The sequence below is a fragment of the Anabrus simplex genome, chromosome 1, assembly GCF_040414725.1.
Source record: "Anabrus simplex isolate iqAnaSimp1 chromosome 1, ASM4041472v1, whole genome shotgun sequence".
Classification (NCBI taxonomy): Eukaryota; Metazoa; Arthropoda; class Insecta; order Orthoptera; family Tettigoniidae; genus Anabrus; species Anabrus simplex.
Genome location: NC_090265.1, coordinates 1,034,317,371 through 1,034,344,302, shown reverse-complemented (window position 1 = coordinate 1,034,344,302; position 26,932 = coordinate 1,034,317,371). Strand labels below are relative to the sequence as shown.

General features: G+C 39.1%; 1 protein-coding gene across 1 annotated transcript in view; it reads left to right on the top strand.

The window, feature by feature from the left end:
- The window catches only part of LOC136857921 (protein suppressor of hairy wing), a 214,323-nt gene that overhangs the window by 141,875 nt on the left and 45,516 nt on the right, over positions 1-26,932 (top strand). Inside the window, exon 8 of the mRNA XM_067136999.2 lies at positions 17,908-18,049. Within this exon, the coding sequence (XP_066993100.2) occupies positions 17,908-18,049 (142 nt within the window). The remainder of the gene's footprint in view (positions 1-17,907; positions 18,050-26,932) is intronic.

Here is a 26,932-nt window from a genome sequence, read left to right as displayed (position 1 = left end):
ATGCTTGAATCCACCTTGTCAATGCACTTTTATCATTGAGAACTATTTATTCATCGAACATGTTTTGAGAACATGATACATTCCCTTCATTAGTGATCATTGAAGTCCAGTTTATTTACAAATATCAAAGAACAAAAACAATATAACACTGTCTTTCATTTAGCCCAAAATTTAAAGAACTATTATATCATAATTCACCATATCAATGAATAAACAAATGTTAGTGGAATAGTAGGATAATTATTATTGCATAAAATTTCCAATATTTTGATGATGTTTATAGACAAGTCAATACAGGAGCATATATAGCACCTATTAAGGTTAAGTTTATCAGCAGTGGCTTATCCCAGCAAGACCACACTCGCACAGTGAAGCAAACAGTAGTGACATCTCCGATATCTCCCGAATGCATCCGACTGTACTGCCAACCGCACCAAGCACTAAGTCCCTCAAAATACAGGGGAAAATCTATTTCTGATGCGTGCTGGACTATGGGGTCTGCTAGATTATCACGGTCCTACTGTAATATCTTTCAGTTCTGTATACTCAGCTTAACGTGGAAAAATAGTAATATGCCGTGAATAATCTTGGAACATAAGACACTTCATGTTTTCTGGCACCTCGTCTTCTTAGATGTTGAAGGTTTTGACAGTGTCATAGTAATGTAGTTCATTGTGGTACACCACTTGTTAATGTTGCATGTATTATCTGTGTATTTACACTTGATACAGGCAGCAAAGACAGGTATGCTCCTTGGTTGTGTTGTAGGGGAGGGCCGTGATAAGGCTGTGATAATTACAGGGATATTTAGATTGATGCTGACACGATCATAAGCTTTTGAATTTTTTATGTTTCACAGAGCACTTTGTTTCGCATCTTCAGAAGAAAATCTGTTCACGAGCAAGACTTCTCTAATAATGAAGGTTTGAATTGGTAGCCAGTGTCCCTGTTGAAATCATTAGCATATTTCCATAGCTTCCCATATAATTCTAGACCTGTAATGTACAGTACTCGTATTCGCCACTAGATACCTCACTGTGCACTAGCCTTCCAAGCTCCAGTTAAGATGTTTCCTGTTCCATCATATGTGCATGCAAAGTAAACAGCAAGGTCATCTGACAAATCCAGGACTAATGTGGTAGAAGAAATAATAAATAAATAAATAAATAAAATAAAATGAAGTAATAAAAGAAAGTGCAATGAAAGACTGACAGGATAAAAGAGAACTGAAGATGGAAAGAAAAGTGTGTAGCAGAAAAAGTGAGGACAATTAGTGTGAGGGGAGACGTACTACAACAACGGGAGTGAAAAGAATTAAGAATAATACAGAAACAAGGCGTATACAGGCTGAAAGTGTTACCCATAGCACATAGCCTAAAGTTAACCATCTAGTGACAAGGAGAGTACCAATTTGGAAAACACCAAAACAGAATAACAATAGTGAAAGGAATGGCTGGCAACCACGTATTACTTAATTGGTAGCCAGTGTCCCTGTTGAAATTATTAGCATTTTTACATATTTCCACAGCTTCCCGCATAATTCTAGACCTGTAGTATTTAGTGCAGGAAAGAGCTCGAACATCTTGGAACACGACATCATGACCCTTTGATAGGGCGTGCTCAGCTATTGCTTTGACTTGGCCTGGCTGGTTGAGACGGATATTTTGTTGGTGTTTCATGATACGAGTACCAATGGACTGGCATGTTTGCTGCAAGTACAGGGAATTTTGTACGCACCAGGGTGTAATAGTGGGGACAATATGTCCTTACTTTTACCTAAACTGAGAGCAATTTTCGTGACAGTGCTAAATGGTTTTTATATTGTGCTTGCAAAGGACCTTGGCAATTCAATCTGTGGTGTAGTGGATGAAAGGAAGATAGGCAGTTCCCTTCATGTCTTTGTTCTGTGAGTTTTGCTTAGTTGTCGCTGGGACGCAGGGCTATCTGTACATTATTGTTATAATTACCCTTGAATGTGACTTTGAGTGTGTCAAGTAATACAGTACGTGGTTGCCAGCCATTAAGGATTTACATAGGTACAGTAGTTCTCTTCCCTATCCTTTCAATGTTGTTATTTCATTTTTATATTTTTTTCTAAATTTGCACTCTCCTCATCACTAGATGGTTCACTCTAAGTTATGTGCTATGTTTCATACTATCATATACCTGTTAATATATTAATTACTAGCAAGATACCCGTGCTTCGCTGCGGTATTATACTGAACTTTATAATTGAATGCTTATTGTTTTAGATATATAATCCGTCAAAATTTGCGCTCTGATTCGTTTTCTAATAGATTACGGCAAGTTTCCTCGCATTTTTCAACCTTTCTTTCCAGCAATCGATTTCGTACATCCCGGGCTAGGTCCAGGCATTCCACCCGGTCAGTTGGGTCCCTAAATCTTTGCCATCTTTTCCTATAAGCATTTTTAATATGGATCAAATCCTTCAGGAGATCTGGTGTGGTGTCGTCTTGGGTGCCTTGGCGGTACTGAACCCACGGTCGGACTCATTCTTAACATTACCCGTCCAGGACCCATTTCCAGCGCGGTCCGCACATTTTACGACGTTCCAGAACATTATTATTATTATTATTATTATTATTATTATTATTATTATTATTATTATTATTATTATTATTATTATTATAGATGTTCTGGACCACACAGCCAAGATGCAAGACCGTTACCTGGCGGTAAATTACATCTGCTGCCATTGTCATTGTTGACAATGTCACCAGCACCATTGTCGCGCGTAGGCAAGTGTGCGGGATTTCTGGCGATATGAATGACATACTTCCATGCATTATTGACCTTATTATAGAGGTGAACAGTTTGACGGTCAATTATTATTATTATTATTATTATTATTATTATTATTATTATTATTAAAGCGTCTTTATTGTGGCGAAGTTAGGGCTCCCGGCCCTTTCTTACACTTAACCACTTCATGTATATACAATGTATATTTTACATAAAATTTAAACATATGAAATCTTTATAACCTAAAGTATAACTAAAGCAACTAAAGTATCACTCACTAAACTAAGGTGAGTAAAGTATAACTAAATTATATACAGGAACACATTGCAATAAACAACCATATTCACTCTCATCCATGCATCCCATTCACACTCAAGAAAGACTGGAAGTGCTTAAAAAATGACGCTGGCAAAGGATTTTAAATTTTGTCTTAGATTTAGCTTCCCTGATGTCATTGGGGAGTTCATTCCACCAGCTCATGGCGGTGATAGTGAACGATCTGTTGTAGGTTGCGGTTCGATGCACAGGAATTTCTAGCGTACAGCCTGACCGGGTATTGAACAGGTGCAGGGAACTAAGGTAGCGAAATCTGGTGGATAGGTAAGGAGGAGTGTTTTCAGAAAGCACTTGATAAACCTAAGTAGTATCTCATTCCTATCATTTATTTCAAATGTGTTTCAATTTTTATTTATATGCCAGGAGAATCTACTGTAATCTAAGAACGTTCTCCGAAGGGAAAGATGGCTGTTGAAAACGAACCCAGAAAAGATTAAAAACGATCGGTTTATGATCAGAATAAGTACATCGAATATATACAGCCTGTTTCCAGTCATTCGACATGGTCAGGAATGGAATGAATGAAGCCCCATCTAGCGGCGACAATAGGAATTGTGCCGGCTGCTGAAGCACTCCTCTGGGGCAATGATCGATGAATGACAAATGAAATGAAATATTGGACAGTGTTGCTGGAATGAATGATGACAGGGAAAACCGGAGTATCCGGAGAAAAACCTGTCCCGCCTCCGTTTTGTCCAGCACGAATGTCACATGGAGTGACCGGGATTTGAACCACGGAACCCAGCTGTGAGAGGCCGGCGCGCTGCCGCCTGAGCAACGGAGACTCCTTATAAATACATTATGAACAGTAAAATCAATTGGTCTCGCCTCTTTTACACCCCAGCGACGTTAAGTTTATTTAGGCCCCCCCCCCCGAAAAAATTTAAAAGAAGGCGTGTTTCTTTGTGTTTAAAAGAGATTCCAAACACCAATGTTCACGTCGATTACCTTCAGTTTTGAGATATAAGTGTCCCCATAAAAATAATTCACATTTTTTCACTTCCTTTCACACTCCCCCCCCCCCCCCCCAAGTGAATTTTCCGGCAAAAAAAATACTTGTTTCTTTAATAGTAAAGGATTTTCTAAATACCAATTATCATGACTCTAACTTCTTCAGTTTTTTATTTATGTGTCCTCGTGAAAGGAATTCAACTCCTTTTCATTCCCACCCGCAAGATGGTGCCCCCCCCCCCCCAGAAACGCGTTTTTCTTTGTTTTTAAAGGAAATCCAAATACCAATTTTCACGTCTGTAACAACTTTATTTTTATTAGATGTCTGTATTCTTATACAATTAAGTCAATTAATTTATCAATTCTTTCGGCCCCCCCCCCCATTGGATTTTCCGAAAATACGTGTTTCCTTACTTTTAAAGCAGATTCCAAATATCAAATTTCACGTCTGTAACATCTTCATTTTTGAGATATCAGTAGCCTAATTAAAAGAATTCAACACAATTTTCAGTCACTTTTACCACCACCCCCCCCCCCTCGACCCAAGTGGTATTTCCGAAAACTAAAAATACACGTTTCTTTATTTTTAATGGAGATAGAAAATACCATTTTTCACTTCTGTAACATGTTAAGTTTTCTGAGGTATACTGTAGAAATTCTCATTTTAAAATTTCACCCCTTTTTAGTTCCCCTTAAGTGGAGTTTCCAAAAACAAATCACCTATGTTTCTTTATATTTACAGGAGATTCCAAATACCCACTTTTTACGTCTGTAGCATTTTACGTTTCTCAGATATTCTGTAGATATAGTCTTTCAAAAATTCACCCCAATTTGTCACTCCTGTTTAACCGCCATTAATTGGATTTTCCAAAAACAAAAAATACGTGTTTCTTTATTTTTAAAGTAGATCCCGTATACAAATTTTCAGTTCTGTAATATTTTCAGTTTCTGAGATGTGTGTATCCTCATTAAAAGCATTCAACCCTTTTAAACCCCTCCCATTGGGATTTACAGAGAACAAAAAAATACGTGTTCCTTTATTTTCAAGGGAGATTCTAAATACCAATTTTTACATCTGTAAACTTCTTAAGTTTTAAGATGTAGACACACTCATTTTAAAAATTCACCCCCCTTTTCACCCCCCATTATTTGGATTTTCCAAAAACAAAAAAATACCTGCTTCTTTATCTTTAAGGTAGATCCCAAATACCAATTTTCAGGTCTGTAATATCTTCAGGTTCAGAAATATAAGTAGCCTCATTAAAGGCATTCAACCCCTTTTTCACCCTTTTCCTCCCCTTCCCACTGGGATTTTCCGAAAACAAAAAATATGTGTTTCTTTATTTTTAAAGGAGATTCTAAATACCAATTTTTACATCTATACACTTTAAAAGTTTTTGAGATATAGATGCACTCATTTTAAAATCCACCCCCCTTTTCACCCTCCCATTAATTGGATATTCCAAAAACAAAAAATACGTGTTTCTTTATTTTTAAAAGAGATCAAATGTACCAATTTTCAGGTCTGTAATATCTTCAGTTTCTGAGATATAAGTATCCTCCTTAAAGGCATTCAACCCATTTTTCACCCCTTTTCACCCCTCTAATTGGGATTTTCTGAAAACAAAAATACGTGTTTCTTTATTTTTAATGAAGATTCTAAGTACCAATTTTTACATCTGTAAAACTTTAAAAGTTTTGAGATATAGATGCACTCCTTTTAAAAATTAACCCCCGTTTTCACCCTCCCATTAATTGGATTTTCCAAAAACAAAAAAATATGTGTTTCTTTATTTTTAAAAGAGATCAAATGTACCAATTTTCAGGTCTGTAATATCTTCAGTTTCTGAGATATAAGTACCGGTATCCTGATTGAAGGCATTCAACCCCTTTTTCACCGTTTTTCACCCCTACTATTGGGATTTTCTGAAAACAAAAAATACGCATTTCCTTATTTTTAAAGAAGATTCTAAATACCAATTTTTACATCTGTAAACTTTTAAAGTTTTGAGATATACATACACATATTTTAAAATTTCAACCCCCCTTTTCACCCCCTTAGCGAATGAATATCCAAAAATCCTCTCTTAGCGAGCACCTACATCTTAATATGAATCTATGCCCAAAATTTCATTTTTTTATGTCCAGTAGTTTTGGCTCGGCGATGATGAATCAGTCAGTCAGTCAGGACAAGTTATTTTATATTCTTCTTCTTCTTCTTCTTCTTGCGTTACGGCCTCTGTAGGACCACGGACAGCTCCTTCATGGATTGCATTTTCTTCTTGTCCTCCCAGAACCTCTTCATCCTTTCTCTTCTTCTCTCCCGCTCTTCTTCCGAGATATTCAGTATCCTCTTCTCTTGTCTACTCCACTGGTGACTCTCAATCCTTTTCCTGTACCCATCCCTATCATTGATCTCTGGCATATTAGTCGGTATGTACTTGCTTCTCCAATTTTCCTTTTCTTCCATCTTGATCCCCAATTCCGACCAATCTTTCCGGAGTTCAACTACCCACTTGGTTCCTGTCTTTCCTCGTGTCCTCGCTGTTGTTTCCCATACTCTTTTCGTCATTCTATCCATATTCATCCTGATTACATGTCCCGCAAACCTTGCTCTTTTCAGTCTGATTTCTTCTGAGATTGTTCTCATGTTCCGGTATAGTTCTTCCCTGGGTCTCCTCATCCATCTCTCACCTCCTCTCTTAGGGCCTAGTATTTTCCTCAATATTTTTCTCTCCTCTTTCTCTAGTTGTTCCGCACCATTTCTTCCTAGTGCTATTGTCTCAGCAGCATATAATACAGCATTTCTCACCGTTGCCTTGTAATGTCTAATCTTTGCGTCTGTAGATATATTCTTTTTATTGTATATATCTCTGGTCATACAGAAGGCTGATCGCATCTTCTTTACCCTCTCTGTTATTCCCTCATTGCTCCTATTCCTTCCTGTTATAAATTCTCCCAGGTACTTGAATTTGTCCACCTTTTGCACGGTGCCTTCCGGTGTTGTCCAATCCTCAGTGGTATTCAATGTCTTTGTCTTGTTGTAGGCGATCCTCAGTCCTACCCTTCCGGCTATATTGCTTAAGTTGTTGAGTTGTGTCTTTGCATCTTCTTCTGTCTCACTTACTATAGCTATGTCGTCCGCAAAGGCTAGACAATCTACTTGGGCCCTATTGTCCTTTTTGTCCCCAACATGCGTCTTTGGTATTCCCATTGTCTCATTCATCGTTCTCCACTGCCTGATGACTTCATCCAGAGCTATGTTGAACAACATTGGTGATAATCCATCTCCTTGTTTGACACCAGTGTTGATATCAAATTCTTCAGAGAGTACTCCTCTGAATCTCACCCTTGCCTTTGTGTCTGATAGTATTTCCATTATGAGTTCATGTGTAGTGCCATCTAATCCTCTGTTCTTCAGGGTTCTTCCAAGGGTTTGTCTGTCGATGGAGTCATATGCCTTAGTGAAATCTACAAAGGTTACCACCGTTTTTTTGTTCTTTAAGGCCCGATGTTCTATCAGTTGTTTCAGTATAAATATCTGTTCTATGCATCCTCTTCCCTTCCTAAATCCTGCTTGGTAGTCTCCAATTGTACTTTCTAACTGTTCTTCCAGTCTATTGAGCAGGACTTTCGACAACACCTTATAGCCAATCTCTAGTAGCGAAATTCCTCTATAGTTGTTTGCATCCCTCTTGTCTCCCTTCTTATGTATTGGTATTATGATTGCATTCTTCCATCCTTCTGGTAACTTCTTTGTTCTCCAAATCTGGCCGATGATGTTGGTCATGTTGTCTACTGCCTTGTCACCTCCCCACTTAATCATCTCAGCTGATATTCCATCTTCTCCGGTTGCTTTGTTATTCTTTAGATTGCTTATGGCCTGTGCGACCTCATCTCTAGTTGGAGGATATGACTCTCTCTCTTCTGTGTTTGTCCCCAGCTCCAGCTCTTCTTCAGGTGGTTCACAGTTTAACAGGTCATGAAAGTATTCTGCAAGTATCCTACAGTTCTCCTTTGCACTAACTCCCATGTCTTCAACCTCGTAGTACGTCCTTCATCCCCCCTCCTCACGCCTGTCTCACTCATTTTTCTCGTTTTTTTTTTTTTTTCTACACACTTTTCTTTCCATTTTCAGCTCTTATTCTATTCTTCTATCCTGCCATTCATTGCACTTTATTTTATTTTATTTTTTCATTTTATTTTATTTTTTATTTCTTCTACATTAGTCCTGGATTCATCTGATGACCTTGCTATTTACTTCACATGCTTATACTATGGATCAAGAAACATCTTAATTGGAGCTCGGAAGGCTTCTGCACAATGAGCCATCTAGTGACGAACAAGAGTACCACTTACTATAGACCAATGGTAAAGCATTCTTAAATTTGAACCTTCATTATTAGAGAAGTCTTGCTCAGAAATAGAAAATATTTTCTTCTGAAGACACAGGGCAGACTTCTCCACTAAACATAAATAATTTCATCTTGTTTTCTGTCATGGCAAAAGCCCAAAACCTTACTATCATACCTACCATCACAGGGATGTACTCACTCAAGATGTAGTTGCAAGCCCTGTTTTGGGTGTGCTTGCTCTGCTGCTTTCTGGATATTTAAAGGTTTTGAAAAGTAACCTCATTTAACCAAGTATGGCATGGAAGTAAACACCTCAAAGACATGGTAATCATGTAGTCTCCAAGGACATTTTAGTTAAAGATCTATGATTCAGATTCATGACCGATGACGACTTGGCTGTGAACATGGGCATTTTCATTATTTTCAATATGGACAAGTGTTGTTTATATGCTTACTTGTTATACTATCTCAGTTTACATTTGTTAATTCTTCTGTTGACAGTGCAAGTTAGAAGTACTCGATGTAGCTGTATCTTGTGTTTTAGTGAATACATGAGAAAATAAGTGAGCTGGACTGAGTAGCTCAGATATTATAGTGCTGGCCTTCTGAGCTCAAGTTAATGGGCTTGATCCTGGCTCAGACCAGTGGTATTCTAAGTAGTTTAATTATGCCAGCCTTGTATTGGTAGATTTACTGGCACATGAAAGACTCCCATGGGGCAAATTTCTAGTACCTCAGTGTCTCAGAAAACCTTAAAAGTATAAAGTATTTAGTGGGGGCAATAACATTATTTTTGTTGTTATTACTATTATTAAGTGAAGTCATTCATTTACCGCGGTCAGAAGATCACAGAGAATGGAATTTGTACCCCAGAGGTTAAATGCTAATGCTATATTGGTCAAGCAGAAAGCAGCTTTAGTAAATTACTGCTAAATTACAGCTTGCATACAAAAGAGAACATTACTGTGAACTAGTAAATTAAATCTTTTGCCCGTACTGGATATTTCACTGTTGTATTGTATGCCTCTGAACTAGACATATATACTGTAACTTAAATTTTTAAAAAGAAATGATCATTTTGAGCCCAGTGAGATGTAATTCTATCATAAAATGATCATGTAACATGGAGAGATAAAATATCGAATTCCCAGGTTCTTCAAAGATTAAAACAAAATACTGTATATCTATTGTACAAACAGTCCAGAATGGCTGCCTTGCACGGTGGAATCACATGATTCTCCACTCAGGATTAAAGAAGCTGGAAGCGGAAAGCAATCACAAGGAAGACTTGCAAATTCCCTGTCAAAACTATGTTAGATGCCAATGCAGAAAGTTATGTCATTGAAAGAAGCCACAAGTAATTGGTTAGCTTAGAAATATTTCATAACAGCTGACCTGTCTTATGACTGCAAGACACTGAAATAAACAGAGTAGTTTTCTGAATTCTAAATTTTCTTTATTTTAACATGTTATACACAGAGTTCTGTTACATAGAAGGGAAGTATACTTTGGGACTTTGCAATAGGTGCATATACGTAGGTGGATCAAAAGGTCAGTTGCACTAACGCGCCGCAACAGCGCGCTGTGTGTCGCAAACGTGGACACAGCTGAGAAAGGGACAGACACTGCCCACATGTCTGTTAGGCAGGTCACTGTGGTGTCTCGTCTAGTATTGTGTGAATAGCGGCCAAATGCAATGGCGCGTCAACTGGACGTTCACTCCAAATATGAGGTGCGTGCGACAATCCGATTCCTATGGGCCAAAAGGAAGAATTGCATGGACATTCATCGTGAAATTAGTGCTGTGTGTGGGGAGCGGGCCATTTCCCGGCAAGGTATCATATAGTGGTGTCAGCAATTCGAAGCCGGGCGCACGGATATCACAGACAACAATCGCGAAGGCAGGCCCCCAACGTCCAGAAACCCGTGCAAAGATCAACAGTGTGAATGCGATCCTTAGACAGAACCAGTGCATTAAACTGAGAGAAATCGCAACGCAGCTGGACATGTCATATGGCAGTGTGTTCGCCATTGTTCACGAGGACCTTGGATATTGTAAGCTGTGTCAAAGATGGGTCCCACGTCTTCTCATCGATGAGCACAAGGGACAACGTTTCCAATCCTCCCTGGCATTTTTGCAACGCTATGCCGCAGACGGCAACGGGTTTCTGCAGCGAATCGTCACAGGCGACGAAATTTGGGTCCACCACTTCACCCCCGAAATGAAGCGAACATCAATGGAATGGGTGCACCCCTCATCACCACAACGAAAGAAGGCCAAGGTTCAACCTTCAGCCGGTAAGGTTATGGCGACAGTGTTCTTCGACATGGAGGGTTTGCTGCACGTGGAATTCATGCCGAAAGGAATGGCGATCAATGCGGTGTTGTATTATCAAACGTTGCACTGGTTGTGTAAAGCGTTTAAAGAGAAGCGCCAGGGGAAATTGAGCGCCGGTGTGATTTTGTTGCACGATAAGGCAACACCTCACAAGGCCCGCCAAACGAGAGAACTGCTGCAGCGTTTCAAGTGGGAGGTCTGGCAACATCCACCCTACAGTCCCGACCTAGCGCCATGTGACTTTCATCTGTTCGGTAAGCTCAAAACGGAGCTTGGTGGTCGACGTTTCCAGACCGATGAGGAGGTGAAGGCCGCTGTCTCCGAGTGATTGCAGAACGCTGGAGGAAATTTCAATGCATCCGGCATCGTCAATTTGGTTGTGTGTTCGCAGAAATGTTTGGAGTCTCTTGGAAACTATGTGGAAAAGTGACGTTACAGTGTATGTCGTTATAGTCGGGTTGCTGTTGTATAGGTGGTGTAATAAATGGCCATAACTGAGAAGTGCAACTTATTTTCTGATCTGCCCTCGTATATGTGACCCTGAATGTCCACTCATAGAAAGTATTTATTTATAGAGGGTATTGCTTATATTTGGACCTAATATTGTATCTTAGGGTGGCAGTAAAGACAGGCTTCATTGTACCAAAAAATGTATAATAAGTATCATAGTTGATGTCACTATAATTGATTCATCAGAGAAGTACTCACTATAAATGGAGTGATGTTTCCTCAATGTGACTGGTTCAGTTAATTGCTGTAGTTTTCTTTGTGTTACATTTGTGTTGGTTAGCATTACTGCAACTCTTTTCTTAGAATGAAAACACTTCCAAAGAAATCACATTGAATTGATCTGTTTCTGAGCAGACATATACAGTGTTTATTGTTAAAGAAAGTTCTCCAAAGCTGTGGAAAGGGCTTCTAAGGCTGTAGGTAGAAGTGAGGGAGTGCAAAAAACCAAATGTGGACAGGAGTCTGATTCTAACTTCAGATAAGCGTCAACCATCTTTCAAGAAGACAAAACTGGCCGTGTTTGGTAATGACGTTTTATGCCTAACTTCCTTGGAGTACTATGAAGTACAGAAAGAAATACCAGCTAGTGATGTGTTGCATTAATGGAGCTGGAACTCAAATGGATTGTGATTGATATAGTAGATGTTGGTTTGAAAATCAGTGATTAAAGGAGGCTAAAATTGTGGATGTGGCAACCAGTAACTATGATGGTAGTTCAACAGAAGGGCTGATGTTTTATCCAATATGGTAGATGAAAATTTTGCTGCTGGATGTTCTGCTTTATGTTCTGAACTTTAATCAATTACTATAGCGTTTTTCTGCATGAAGTTGTGTACTCAAATAGATTATAACGTTAGTATCATCAGCATAATAGCATGCCGTGTGTATTACGCATTCCCAGGCTGTTTTGGCAGTTGCTAATAGTACTTTGATTTGAGTTTACATGCTGGCTCCCTTGCTTCGCAGACTGCCCCTTGTGCCTGCTCTTCAGATGTCAACAAACACCAACATGCTTACTCGCCAGCAGTAATGACTGTTGAAGTAATACCGTGATTCCTTTGGAGAATCAAGTAGACAATGAAAATGGATTGAGCAAGCAAAATTGCTGTATTGATGTGTTGGTAACTACATTTACATTAATGACTGTCAACTCAAATTGTGTGTTGATTTTTCTTAGCATTTGTAAGATATGTGGAAGATTCAAGTGAATAATGGCTATCGCAAGTAAAGATACTTTTAGTTATGGTTGTTTCCATTCTTGGAAATTAGTGCATAACATAATGTAGAAATCTTGTGAATTAAATGAAGGAAAATAGTATTATATTGCAGTCTGACTTGTGTATGAAATCTAAGAGAAATTATTAAGGATTGTAAACAGCTAGCCCAATGAATTAAATAGTGTGACTTTCACTGAATATAAAGGATAACAAGGTAAGTATTTTAAAATTGAAAGCATGAAATTATTGAACTACAGCACCTTAATATAGAGTAAAGATTCTCTTAAAGGAAGAGGGCTAATTCTAATGCTCTTCTATCCTGTTCGGTATTTACAGTTGACAGTATTTTTTTTATCTAAGATCCAAATTTGGTGGTTCAGTGATAGAAATACAACCATAGAGATGTACTGGTGGTAAAAAAGCTTGTTAGATCTATTTAAAGATTAGCCAGATACCACAAGCAGTGGAACACATTTTACTTAAAAGTCTACATCATTTGATATTTTGATTAAATGTAATTTGATGTTATAAGAGAATTTGGGAACAATTTTTATCAACTAAAAAAAAAAATTGTTCCATAAAACCCACCAGAGCCGGACTGAGTGGCTCAGACGGTTGAGGCGTGGCCTTCCAACCCTAACTTAGCAGAATCAATGCTGGCTCAGTCAGGTGGTATTTAAGGTGCTCAAATATGTCAGCCTCGTGTCAGTAGATTTACTGGCATGTAAAAGAACACCTGTGGGACAAAATTCTGGCACCTCGGCATCTCCAAAAACCGTCAAAAAGTAGTTAGTGGGACGTAAAAACAATAGCATTAAACCCACCGGAAGGCTGACAGGTTTTTTCATTGGTTGGTTTATTGTCAATCGAAATATTTGCTATAACATGATTTGTATCATCATTTTCAAACGTTTCAGTATCTTATAGCTGGGACTGTTAGTGCCTATTCTTTGGAAACAGTTGTTTTGGAATCCTATCAACTACTTTTGAAATGGTTTCCCCTTTTTAGTATCTTGAACTGCTGAAATTGAACCTTTCTCAGATTTAGGACAATTTCTTCCCAAGACTGGTATGAAATTACGAGGATAAGTACTAGTGTAGACCTCAGTAAAACTAGACTATGAGGCAAAATTCACGTAACTTAGAATGACGTTCTACAACATGTAGAACAACTCACCATCCAAACACCAAGAGAACACCTAAATGTTAAATGTTATGTCATCAGTTATTTCTGTGTGTGTGTGGGAGGGGGGATATTTACTCTTGAGATATGGATTGGCACACTTTATGGCCATAGTCTTTATCCTTGACACACAGAGTTCAAACGGGAAAAGCACGGGTCTTCTGAACTCAGTTCATTTTGGTAATATTTTAAGCTGCTCAAACCTGCCATCCTTATGTCATTAAATTTACAGACACACAAATAAATAAAATTCTGGCACCTCAGAATCTCAACAACTAAAAAGTAGTTACAGGACATAATGGCATTGTTATGTATAGTTACTACTGCAGCTTGCCAGTTGTATATGATTAAAAGGATCTTATTGTTTAATGTGAATCTATCTAGGTTAAATTTACCCATTGCATTCCTAATGAAATTATATTAATTAATATATTATTATATATATATATATATATATATACAGTATTTGCTAATATCCTATGTTTATTATAAGTAAGAGAGTGAGGATATAGATTATGATGATTCTTTTTTGTGTGTTCTACTGCTCTCATGGACAGAACTTGTGGATACCCCTTCATGGTAGGTTTGTAGTTTTAATTTGGACGTGTGCATTCATGCTTTTTTTGCCAAAGGAATTTCTTGTTTGTATAATTTTGCTTGTCTCACATGTTTTCTGATTACTTATCTTCATGCAACTTATAATGTGCACTATACTCTTGGTTGGTTATTAACAGGAGAAGGCAACTAGTCACTTAAATTCAGGTGTAAAATTATTTTGGTTCTGCAACTCGTGTGTACTTGTTCATAAACCTCTGTGCAAAAGTTTCCTTTGGATTGCTGCTGCTACCAAAATCAAATAAAGTAGTCTCTCTCTCTCTTTTTTTTTTTTTTTTTTTTTTTCATTTTTGTCCTCTTATTCTTCAACGTACATGGCTTCAGAAATCCCAAGAGTTGCTTAAGATATTTCACTCTCCATTAAAAAGCAAATAAATTGCCTATTGCCCCGTACAGAAATGAAATTAATTAAGCACCGGAGTGCCAGAAAATCAGGTTGGAGGAACAGATTTCTTTAATCATGAATTGGTTCCAAGCTAGTCCAGTTATAAAACAAGCCTGTCAGAGAATGAAATCCCCATAGTAAATTAATGCAGAACATAGTCTTTTAAATAACATGGTTTCAGTGGGTAGTTTCTTTTTTAGAAAAGATCATGATGTAATATTTGAAGCTTTTATCCTGGATATTTTTCTTTGAAACTGAGCAGTTACAGTACATAAGCATAGTCGATCATTGCTTGACTTCTGCAGTGTTAATCAAGTTTGCAGCGCAGTTGGTTGGCTATTAAGAGTGCTTACATCTGAGAATGCCAGTTGATTTACCAGCATGTTGAAGACACCCTTTCCACTGTAAAAATAGGCATGCAATTTCCTATACTTCGTTGACACTGCTTACTGTAATCAAATAATCTGCCCTACTAGTCTAATAATACCCACAGAAAATCATTGTTGTTGTTGTTGTTGTTGTTGTTGTTATTATTATTATTTGCCATTTTTATTCCCTCCACAGTTTCTCTTTGTTTTAAGCATACCCTTTCCACTCTGTCCTTGTGTTTGCTGCTTGAGTTATCCACCTGTCATTTATATACTTTCTTCTTTATTTTAGACCTTTTTTACACCAGCTATCCTAATGTTGTGGAAGTACTTTCCAAGTTCCGAACTCCTTTTTCACATGCTATTGATGTTAACAATACTATAACAATGCTGATGAGTTTCATGAAGGAAAACCTTTTATTCATTAATATTGTTTTCCACCTTGCTTCAGCATTTCAGCTGGAATTTTATCTGTTCTAGGTGCATTATTGTTCTTCAGGTTTTTTCCCTCTCATTTAATTCACTTTCCTTTTTGCTGTGCAACTGGAAAGACTTTGTGATTTTCTGGGACTCAAAAGTATTTTCCGAAGTATTTGCAGAAACTTCCACAAATCATTCTTTTCACTTATAATTTTCCTGGCTTCATCCTTGATCAGGCTGCTTTTACAATTAAAGTGCTTTTAAGTATCATTTACTTCTCTAAAAAAAATCCTTGCTTCATTTTGTTCAACATTTGCTTTCATCCACACTATTCTTAGTCCTTCTTTTTTCTTTATAGTATTTCATGTAATTTTTCTGTAAGGTCTTACTGTAAGCCTCATTCTTTTCTTTTGTAGCTGCCTTACATTCAGCATCAAACCATGGAGATCTTCCTCTTCTATTTTCTCTTCCCAGTACTTCATTAGTTACAGTTTCAGTTGTTGTTTTGATCACAGCTCATATTTCTTCGATATTGTTCCATCCATAAACCTCTTCAAAAGGTCTCTGTCAGCCTTTCCTGATATCAGTCTTTAACTTCCAGTAAGTCAAAAGCAGTTTTATTATCTCTCTCATTACTGATCCCAGTTGCTTTGTAGGCATTCAAATTTCTTGCCTTGAATCAAGTCCATTCATCTGGTAATGGTCTGAGGCTTCTTGCATTAAGGGGATCTGATTTGTGCATGCCATCTATCAGTATAAAATCAGTTTGGTTCACAGAGTTGCCATGTGGTAATCTCCATGTCCCTTTGTGAATTTCTTCGTGGGGAAGTAAGGTGGATGCCACAACCTTGTTTTGAGATGTTGCAAACAGGATAAATATCATTGTTTTTACTAATGATATGTTTACTGTAAGGTTCAATTGTTGGTCTAAATATTTGTTAGGTTCCCAGTTAAGCATTCGGATCACCGTTATTTTAATGCCATGCCCAGGACAGTAATATCATATGCTCTTTCCAAAGTTTTGTAGAGCATTTCTTTTTTTCTATCACTTAATTCTGAGTGTTGACAATCTTGAGGTTACAGATGTTAATCCAGTTACCAGTTGTTTAAGTTGGCAATGTACAACAAATCCTGTACCAAATTCATGTTTTTCTATACTGCAGATGTAGAAGACATTGGTTTCTTGTTTTCCCAAGACTCCCAGCCCAGCATATTTCTTGGAGAGCTATTGCGCTTGGTTCAAGTTTCTAATCTTATCTAGCAGCATCTTTCATGCTCTTGGGTGAAATAGGCACCGTATGTTCCTTGTTCCTATATTTACGTTTGACATTGCCTGATTTTCCTTTTCCTTTTTCTCCTTGTCATTTGCCCATTATTATTTTCCTTATCCTCGCCATGTCCATCTCCATTTGCTCTTCCCCTTTTTCCGGGCATGAGGCTGACTTCTAGGTGACTGGATTGCTGCCTGATGGCTGGCTTCATTAGTATACTTCACCTCTTCTTTCAATTATTTCTGTATATCCTTCTTATAGATTTTGTATACCCCATTCCTTGCATCTAATTCTCTGCTGTAAAACAGCGTCAATCAATCCCTCAGTAGGTGCCTGATGGCCATGATCATTAAGGCATCAAGTTTTTATGGTCTGACACCGTGGTTTGCCAGTTTGGAACCCGTTGGTAGAAAAAATTCCACCATCAGAATGTTGCCCGGTAGGGTAGGAGAGGTGGTGGTATACAATTTACAATCATTAGATTGCGTGCCTGAAGCCTGGTTTCAATTCCAAACCTCTCCGTGGTGTTCGAGTGAAAGCATATGATGCTGTTGATAGATATTCATCCATTGGGTGGGGGTGTTACCTTGAGCAGACCCAGTGATGTTATTTTTAATTTTTTGTTAGTAGCTTTATGTCGCACCAACACAGATAGGTCTTATGGCAATGATGGGATAGGAAAGGCCTAGGAGTTTAAAGGAAGAGGGCGTGGCATTATTAAGGTACAGCCCCAGCATTTGCCTGGTGTGAAAATGGGAAACCACGGAAAACCATCTTCAGAGCTGCCGACAGTGGGATTCAAACCCACTATCTCCCGGATGCAAGCTCACAGCCACGCGCCTCTAACCGCACGGCCGACTCGCCTGGTATTGGTGTTATTCAACAGGAGTAGGCTAACTCATCACCACCACCACCACCACCACCACCACCACCACCACCACCACCACCACCACCACCACCACGCCTAGATGTGCAGGTCGCCCATGGGTGTCAAATAGAAGCACCTTTGACTGAGAATATGCATGTTCTCTCTACCCTCCTGAATTCAACCAGTTCTTCAATACAGGGAAATGTTGGCATTTGTTATATGTTTTAAATATATCACATTACTCCAAAATCAGTTAAATTTGTGCACAAGGTTCAGGTGTGATTGGACTTGTCTCCTTTTTAACATTACTTAATGTGTTGTGTTCAGTGTCTGGCGAAGTTTGCTGCAAAAGAAACTCTGAATCGTCATGTCCGAACACACACTGGGGTGAAGCCTCATGTCTGCCAATACTGTGGCAAAGGCTTTATTCAAGCTTCACAACTACGAGCTCACATCTTCCACCATACAGGTAAGTGTCAGTTATTGTTACCAGATAAATGAATTTTGAAGGAATCTTCCAGTTTGTAATGATTCCATTAAAATAATGAGTTCAGTATCCATGATTACCAAGAGTTATTATGAATGTTTTATAATTACTGTTAATAATGTCTTGGTTTCATGCACTCCTCTGTATCTTTCTATGCTAATACTAATGGTGGTGATTTTAAAGGGAAGTACAGTACATTGATCTTTTATTGACTTTTGTAGCTTGTAATTTGTCTGTCATAAATAAGCCTTGACTTTCATTTCACATACCCCTCACTTTTCACTCCAGAACTATGTTAGCATGTCCTGATAGTCTCAAGTTGTATCCAACAACTTCTCTCCTTACTTCCTCTTCTCACTAATGTGATTCATTATTTCTTTATTTGTAATCTGGAGTACCAATCTGATCTTTAGTACTTTTGAGTATTACAAAAAATAGCTCTTTCTTTACGGACCAGTTACATCATTTTTTTCATACCCAAACCCTCTTAGCAAGAAGTTACAAGGGTTATGCTGAAAGTTTTTAGCAGAGTGTGAAAACAGAAATTATTTACAAAACAAGAATTACAACTTTTCAAAATACTCTCCATTGGCATGTGTACAATTTTCCACTGTTTGAAACCACGTAGAAAATGTCTCAGTCCAGGCTTCTTTCAGGATGTTACTTAGTGCATTCTCGTATGCTGCAATGGCCTCTTCATGTGACGAAAACCGCTGCCCATAAATTTTTTCCTTGGTCTTAGGGAACAGAAAGAAGTCACATGGGGCCAGGTCCAGTGAATAGTGGGGATGAGGTAACACTCGCACTTTTTCCTTTTCCCATAGTCCATTGTTCTGGCAGCCCTGTGCACAGATGCATTGTTGTGAAGCAGCAGAAGGTGCCCACTCATGGACTTTGGGTGCTGTGACCTCCATGTGACAAGGACTTTAGGAAGACAATCATTCGCGTACCTTTCAGCATTGAGCATTGACTGTATGACTTGTGTCCAAGCTCACAGAGATGAGATGCCCCATTTTTGTAATAATAATAAATAAAAAAAAATATTTGCCACCATCTCCTTTTGAGAGCTCTGATTTCGTTAAATTTTTGTGGGTGGTTTCTCCCATGGAAAGTACCACACAGAAGACTTTATTTCAGGGTCATAATGGTAGTCCCGCGTATCATCACCTGTGACGATATTGTAGGTGTCTTGGGACTGCCCTCCATTGAATTTTCTAGCATGAAATGACACCAGTCCACTCTTGACTCCTTTTATCTTTCTGTCAGGGAATGTGGCACCCAACGGGCACATCTCTTGGTAAGGCCCAAATAATTGTGAATGATGGTCTGCACTGCTCTTGACCCAATATTTAGGGTCCCTTCAATGTCACAAAATGTAAAATGTGGATCTTCTTTGATCATTTTCTTCACAGCATCAATGTTTTCCTGAGTCACAGCTCTTGCTGGGCGACCAGAGGCGAGGTTCATCTTCATTTGACTGCCGACTCTATGAAAACTCACAAAACCAATTTCTAACTGTGGCCCTAGAAGGGGAAGCCTCACCAGAAACATGCAGCAAAGAAGAATGGCATTCTTCGGCACTTAAGTGTTTTTATAATCATAAAATATCATTGCGCGAAAATCGCGGCATGACAGATCCATCTTGCACTGTGTCTGACTCAGCACTGCCTATCTTCCCGCACGGTGGAGAAACCACTGCTGGGAGGGGTTGCGTGCGCATATTCCAAGTTTGAGAAACATCACTCTTTCAAATGAAAAGAATCCCATTGTCCTCGGAATTACAGTTTACAGGCTGCTGAAAACTTCCGGCATAGCCTTATTATCAACACTTCGTTAGCCATTCCTGGTTTTTCCTGATTTTAAAACCTGTGTAATTACTTTATATATCCAACTTGGAGTCACATGATACGACAAGAGCTCTAAGCTTATTTTGGGCCTTATATTTTAGAATAATTAGCTCGTAGAAAGAATACCTCCACACTAGCTCCTTATCTGTCATCAGAGATCACTAAAAGGGGCAGTACCAAATTTCTCTTTACATATGTACTAGCTGTTGTACCGCTCGCAGACAGAACATTTTTGTCGACTCCTCATGTTGTTCTTCCTCTCCCTGTTGGTGCCTTATTGTGATGTACTCACTTCCTGGCTCTCTCTGGTCCTTTCTAGTTTCACTTTTTTTTTTTTCTCTCTCTCTCTCTCTCTCTCTCTTGATTTGTTCTTCTGAGTATAAAATCCCAGTATCAGGTTAATATTCTAAAAATACAGACAGATGTACAAAGCCTTTAAAGCATTGAGAAGGATCATCTCCATAGCAACTCTCCATACAGGTAATTATTGGATCTTGAACTTAAATTTTTACATGGCTGCCACTGGTATTTCTGTTATTTTTCAGTATATGGGTATATTATATAGAACAAAAGGCTGTAAATATGATTCTAAACAAATTTTGTCATGAACAGTTTTCCTGTAAAACCTCCTGATTTAAAAAAAAAAATCATATTCGTGGGTTACTGTAGTCACGTCCTAGTTCGTGAACCATAGGCAACGGCTGAGTGGCCTAGTAAGTGGTCCTGAGAGTCGGGACACCAGTTGCTATGGAATGGGAGTGGGCATCTCGGACATATTCTGAGTCGTGGCCCTCCTTGTGCTCAGGCGGCTAGGACTATACAATTCACCAGTGGTCCATAACCCATTAGAGGAGAGATCCTCACTTGGACTATGTGCAAGTAGGGCAGCATCCTGCTTCATGAATTTACCGAGCTCAGAATACTTTAAGCAAGCTTCGGACCTATGGGAGTAATGGAGTCCCACTCCCATTTGACAGGCGAGGGACTCCTTGGAAACAACTTGGCGAACGAAATGGAATTCGATGGGGAGCTATCAATATTAATGGGGCTTATGGAAGAAAGAAAGTAGAACTGGCTGAGTCAGCAAAGAGGATGCATCTGGATGTGCTAGGAGTAAGTGATATTCGGGTAAGGGGAGATAACGAGGAAGAGATAGGAGATTATAAAGTGTACTTGACGGGCGTTAGAAAGGGAAGGGCAGAGTCTGGGGTAGGGCTCTTTATCAGGAATACCATTGCACGCAACATAGTTTCGGTTAGGCACGTAAATGAGCGAATGATGTGGGTAGATTTGTCAGTTGGAGGAATTAGGACTAGAATTGTGTCCGTGTATTCACCATGTGAGGGTGCAGATGAGGATGAAGTTGACAAGTTTTATGAAGCATTGAGTGACATTGTGGTCAGGGTCAACAGCAAGGATAGAATAGTGCTAATGGACGATTTCAATGCGAGAGTTGGGAATAGAACTGAAGGATACGAAAAGGTGATTGGTAAATGTGGGGAAGATATGGAAGCTAATGGGAATGGGAAGCGTTTGCTGGACTTCTGTGCTAGTATGGGTTTAGCTGTTACGAATACATTCTTCAAGCATAAGGCTATTCACCGCTATAAATGGGAGGCTAGAGGTACCAGATCCATAATAGACTATATCTTAACAGACTTTGAATTCAGGAAATCTTCTAGGAATGTACAAGTTTTTCGGGGATTTTTTGATGATACAGACCACTATCTGATCTGTAGTGAACTAAGTATCTCTAGGCCTAGGGTAGAGAAAGTGAAATCTGTCTGCAAACAAATAAGGGTAGAAAATCTCCAGGACGAGGAAATTAGACAGAAGTACATGGATATGATTAGTGAGAAGTTTCGAACAGTAGACAGTAAGCAGGTTCAGGATATAGAAAGTGAATGGGTGGCATACAGGGATGCTGTAGTAGAAACAGCAAGGGAATGCTTAGGAACAACTGTGTGTAAAGATGGGGAAAGGCGAACATCTTGGTGGAATGATGAAGTGAGAGCAGCTTGTAAACGTAAAAAGAAGGCTTATCAGAAATGGCTCCAAACAAGGGCCGAGGCAGACAGGGATTTGTACGTAGATGAAAGAAACAGAGCGAAACAAATAGTTGTTGAATCCAAAAAGAAGTCATGGGAAGATTTTGGTAATAACCTGGAAAGGCTAGGTCAAGCAGCAGGGAAACCTTTCTGGACAGTAATAAAGAATCTTAGGAAGGGAGGGAAAAAGGAAATGAATAGTGTTTTGAGTAATTCAGGTGAACTCATAATAGATCCCAGGGAATCACTGGAGAGGTGGAGGGAATATTTTGAACATCTTCTCAATGTAAAAGGAAATCATCATGGTGGTGTTGCAAACAGCCAAGCTCATGGGGAGGAGGAAAATGATGTTGGTGAAATTATGCTTGAGGAAGTGGAAAGGATGGTAAATAAACTCCATTGTCATAAGGCAGCAGGAATAGATGAAATTAGACCTGAAATGGTGAAGTATAGTGGGAAGGCAGGGATGAAATGGCTTCTTAGAGTAGTAAAATTAGCGTGGAGTGTTGGTAAGGTACCTTCAGATTGGACAAAAGCAGTAATTGCACCTATCTATAAGCAAGGGAACAGGAAGGATTGCAATAACTATCGAGGTATCTCATTGATTAGTATACCAGGCAAAGTATTCACTGGCATCTTGGAAGGGAGGGTGCGATCAGTCGTTGAGAGGAAGTTGGATGAAAACCAGTGTGGTTTCAGACCACAGAGAGGCTGTCAGGATCAGATTTTCAGTATGCGCCAGGTAATTGAAAAATGCTACGAGAGGAATAGGCAGTTGTGTTTATGTTTCGTAGATCTAGAGAAAGCATATGACAGGGTACCGAGGGAAAAGATGTTCGCTATACTGGGGGACTATGGAATTAAAGGTAGATTATTAAAATCAATCAAAGGCATTTATGTTGACAATTGGGCTTCAGTGAGAATTGATGGTAGAATGAGTTCTTGGTTCAGGGTACTTACAGGAGTTAGACAAGGCTGTAATCTTTCACCTTTGCTGTTTGTAGTTTACATGGATCATATGCTGAAAGGTATAAAATGGCAGGGAGGGATTCAGTTAGGTGGAAATGTAGTAAATAGTTTGGCCTATGCTGACGACTTGGTCTTAATGGCAGACTGTGCCGAAAGCCTGCAGTCTAACATCTTGGAACTTGAAAATAGGTGCAATGAGTATGGTATGAAAATTAGCCTCTCGAAGACTAAATTGATGTCAGTAGGTAAGAAATTCAACAGAATTGAATGTCAGATTGGTGATACAAAGCTAGAACAGGTCGATAATTTCAAGTATTTAGGTTGTGTTTTTCCCAGGATGGTAATATAGTAAGCAAGATTGAATCGAGGTGTAGTAAAGCTAATGCAGTGAGCTCGCAGTTGCGATCAGCAGTATTCTGTAAGAAGGAAGTCAGCTCCCAGACGAAACTATCTTTACATCGGTCTGTTTTCAGACCAACTTTGCTTTACGGGAGCGAAAGCTGGGTGGACTCAGGATATCTTATTCATAAGTTAGAAGTAACAGACATGAAAGTAGCAAGAATGATTGCTGGTGCAAACAGGTGGGAACAATGGCAGGAGGGCACTCGGAATGAGGAGATAAAGGCTAATTTAGGAATGAACTCGATGGATGAAGCTGTACGCATAAACCGGCTTCGGTGGTGGGGTCATGTGAGGCGAATGGAGGAGGATAGGTTACCTAGGAGAATAATGGACTCTGTTATGGAGGGTAAGAGAAGTAGAGGGAGACCAAGACGACGATGGTTAGACTCTGTTTCTAACGATTTAAAGATAAGAGGTATAGAAGTAAATGAGGCCACAACACTAGTTGCAAATCGAGGATTGTGGCGACGTTTAGTAAATTCTCAGAGGCTTGCAGACTGAACGCTGAAAGGCGTAACAGTCTATAATGATAATGTATGTATGTATGTATGTATGTATGTATGTATGTATGTATGTATGTATGTATGTATGTATGAAAACTGTTTATATCAAAATAGTTTGTAAGTAATATTCTAAACAAACGTCTTTGGCAAAGCACCCCCCTCACACACACACACTTGTGCTGAATTATTTGCAGTAGCATATAGCTACTAAGATCCTACTCATCCTTAACCTAATCTTAAATACCAAGTTTCATGAAAATCCCCATTTTCCCATGACTCTGTAACAGGTAGGCTAAAATTAAACTGAATCCCACATAGGTTATTATTTGTCCTGTCTTGTATAAATACCAAGTATCAGGTTAATATTTAAAAAGTACAGAGAGAAGAATGATTTTATATGTATAGAGAAATATTATCAGTGAGCCCGCCTGGTGGCCATGATCGTTAAGGCGCTGAAGTCTAAAAGGTCTGACACCGTGGTTAGCTGGTTCAAGTCCCATTGGTTGAAAAAATTTTCACCATCATAATGTTGGCCGCCAGGGTAGAAGAGGTGGTGGTATACAATTTCTAATCGCTAGATTGTGTGCCAAAAGCCTGGATTAAATTCCAGACCCCTCTGCATTGCTCGTATGGAGTGAGAGCGTATAATGCTGTTGATGGTGATTCATCCCTCGGATGGGAATGTTAAGCCTTGAGCAGACCCCTTTGTGCTATTCGACAGGAGTAGGCTATGTGCCAGCACCGGGTTTCACCCTCTCCCTACTATCATATATCACATCATTCATTTCATCTCATTAACTCCTCTCATGAGGTTGACGTCAGGAAGGGCATCTGGTCATAAAAACCCGTCAGGACATGTTCATCTCGCCTCATATCCAACCCCGTAGAGAAACGGGACAAGGATTGGACAAACAGAGAAATATTGTCAGTGGAGTCCTTATTTCCCAAAATAACTACTAGATGGTGAGACATAAATTTTGTGACGGTCAGTGGTAAAAAAGTGAACAGATAGGAAATCTGCCACCTGGTGAATGCCCTAAATGCAGATCAGTAGTGTTAGTGTGTGTGATCCCACATGACATCATTGCTTCCCAACATCCACTACTCATACTGGATGCCACAGTCAACTTAGACTATGTCTCTGAGTGACTGGCTACCAGAATTGAATGCATTGATTGGCAGAATTAAGCAGAACTTCAAGGTACCCTCAAAGCAGCATTGGGATCATTAGTATTCAGCCCTATAACATCACCAGTGAAAGTTAGCTGAAACTCACTGTCTTGACTCTATCAAGGTAGTTGCCACAACCACATGAATCAGCAGTTTATTGACAGACAAATCTGGTGATGGAATGATGAAGTGCAGCAAGCAACCAGAGTAAAGAAAGCTGATTAGACCTGTCAGCACAATTGTTGTGACTTGATTCTTCGTATGTATGACTGGTTCCTTGTTTCCTAAAAGGAAGGAAAATCAATGGTATAATGTAGTGATGGGCAATGCTCTCGCTCGAGACTGATGTCTCAAATCTCAATACTCTAGAGAAATGAATTTCATTTTATGGGTCTGTATTGAACTTTGATTAAACCAGATTAAAATAATAAGTGAGTTAAATCCACTTTTTCAATACAAATTAAATAGCATTTATTTGTATATTTCAAGAAAGCTTATGATTGCATCCATAGAGAATCTCTGTATAAAATTTTAAGACACCTTGGACTACACCCCAAATTAATAAACATGATAAAATTGACTCTCACCAACACCAAATCAGAAGTGAAGTTTAGGGGTGAAACATCAGAGATATTTGAATTAAAACTGGACTACGGCAGGGAGATGAGCTCTCACCACTATTATTTAACCCCTCAGCGTCGGAGCCATTTAAAGAGCTTCCTACCCCGCGGCCGGATGAGATTTCAACTACGCGCGACTGAACTACATTGATTTACTTCAAGCGTTATTACAAGTATAAGAGTAGCTCGATATTCACGAAATTTGGAATTCCTTATGACAGAACTATGTACATGCAGATAATTACATAATTGTTTCACATTTCCTTAGTAATTTAGTTTCATGTGATAGAGTTCGAAGTACTCTTCGAGATAGAGACCCAAGTCACACTCCTGGCAGCAGTACACCGACGTCTTCCTTTCGCTGTGTTTTGAACATACGATACGTCTCTCAGGTTTGGATTTCTCACTCTTGGGTGCTAATTTCCTGATAAAATGTCTTTTCTGCAACCTTGGAACTGTGTTATCTGATGCGCGCCGGCCTTGAATATTTCATTCCCCGCCCAAGCGAGCGTATTTTGTAAACAAACCTTCCATCAGCTGAACCCGATAAGATAACTGCTCAATGTTTGTCCCTGTGATTAGTCTGAATATTATTAGAGAATTCAGGAATCAGAAATCACTGTTGAAAACTTCCCTTTGATCTGTATAATTATCTATAGCCTCCCACACGAAATTTCCAAGTACTGGTTCCTCCTCATCGTTACTCTCATAATTTACCACTGCATCTGCTACAGCCACATCATCTATTTCATTATCACTGCTGGTAATACTGTCACTACTACTTCCGACTAAACTTTCATCTGAATTATCCAATATTTCAAGCATGTTACTGCCAGTCAAATCACGGCTGAGCGCGGCGCGTCACACGAACTGATGAAGCTGCAGCGAGACCGAAAAGAGCAGGATGAAACTGAATTAGGGGAATAACATTTATGACGAAAAAACCAACTCGATACATATTTCAGACAAAAGGTCGAGACATCGTCTTTCAAACAAGATATATACCATGAACAACTGGTTCTCGTATCGTATGACAGAAAGCAGCACTAACTCATGCCTACACAGTGCGCTCGTGGAGAGTAACGAAAATATTACAAGCTTAGAAATAAAGACAAATATAATAAATAAACCACACTCATCATCATCATAATCATCATCATCATCATTTCCCTTTATCCAGCTGTAGCCGGGTAGGGGTAAATATGGTTCCTCTCCACTTTCTTCGGTCTTTCCACCACTCCTCCTCCAACACTGTGTCCCAGTCCAGGTTTCTTTCTATAATGCTGCGTTGGATGGTATCCTTCCA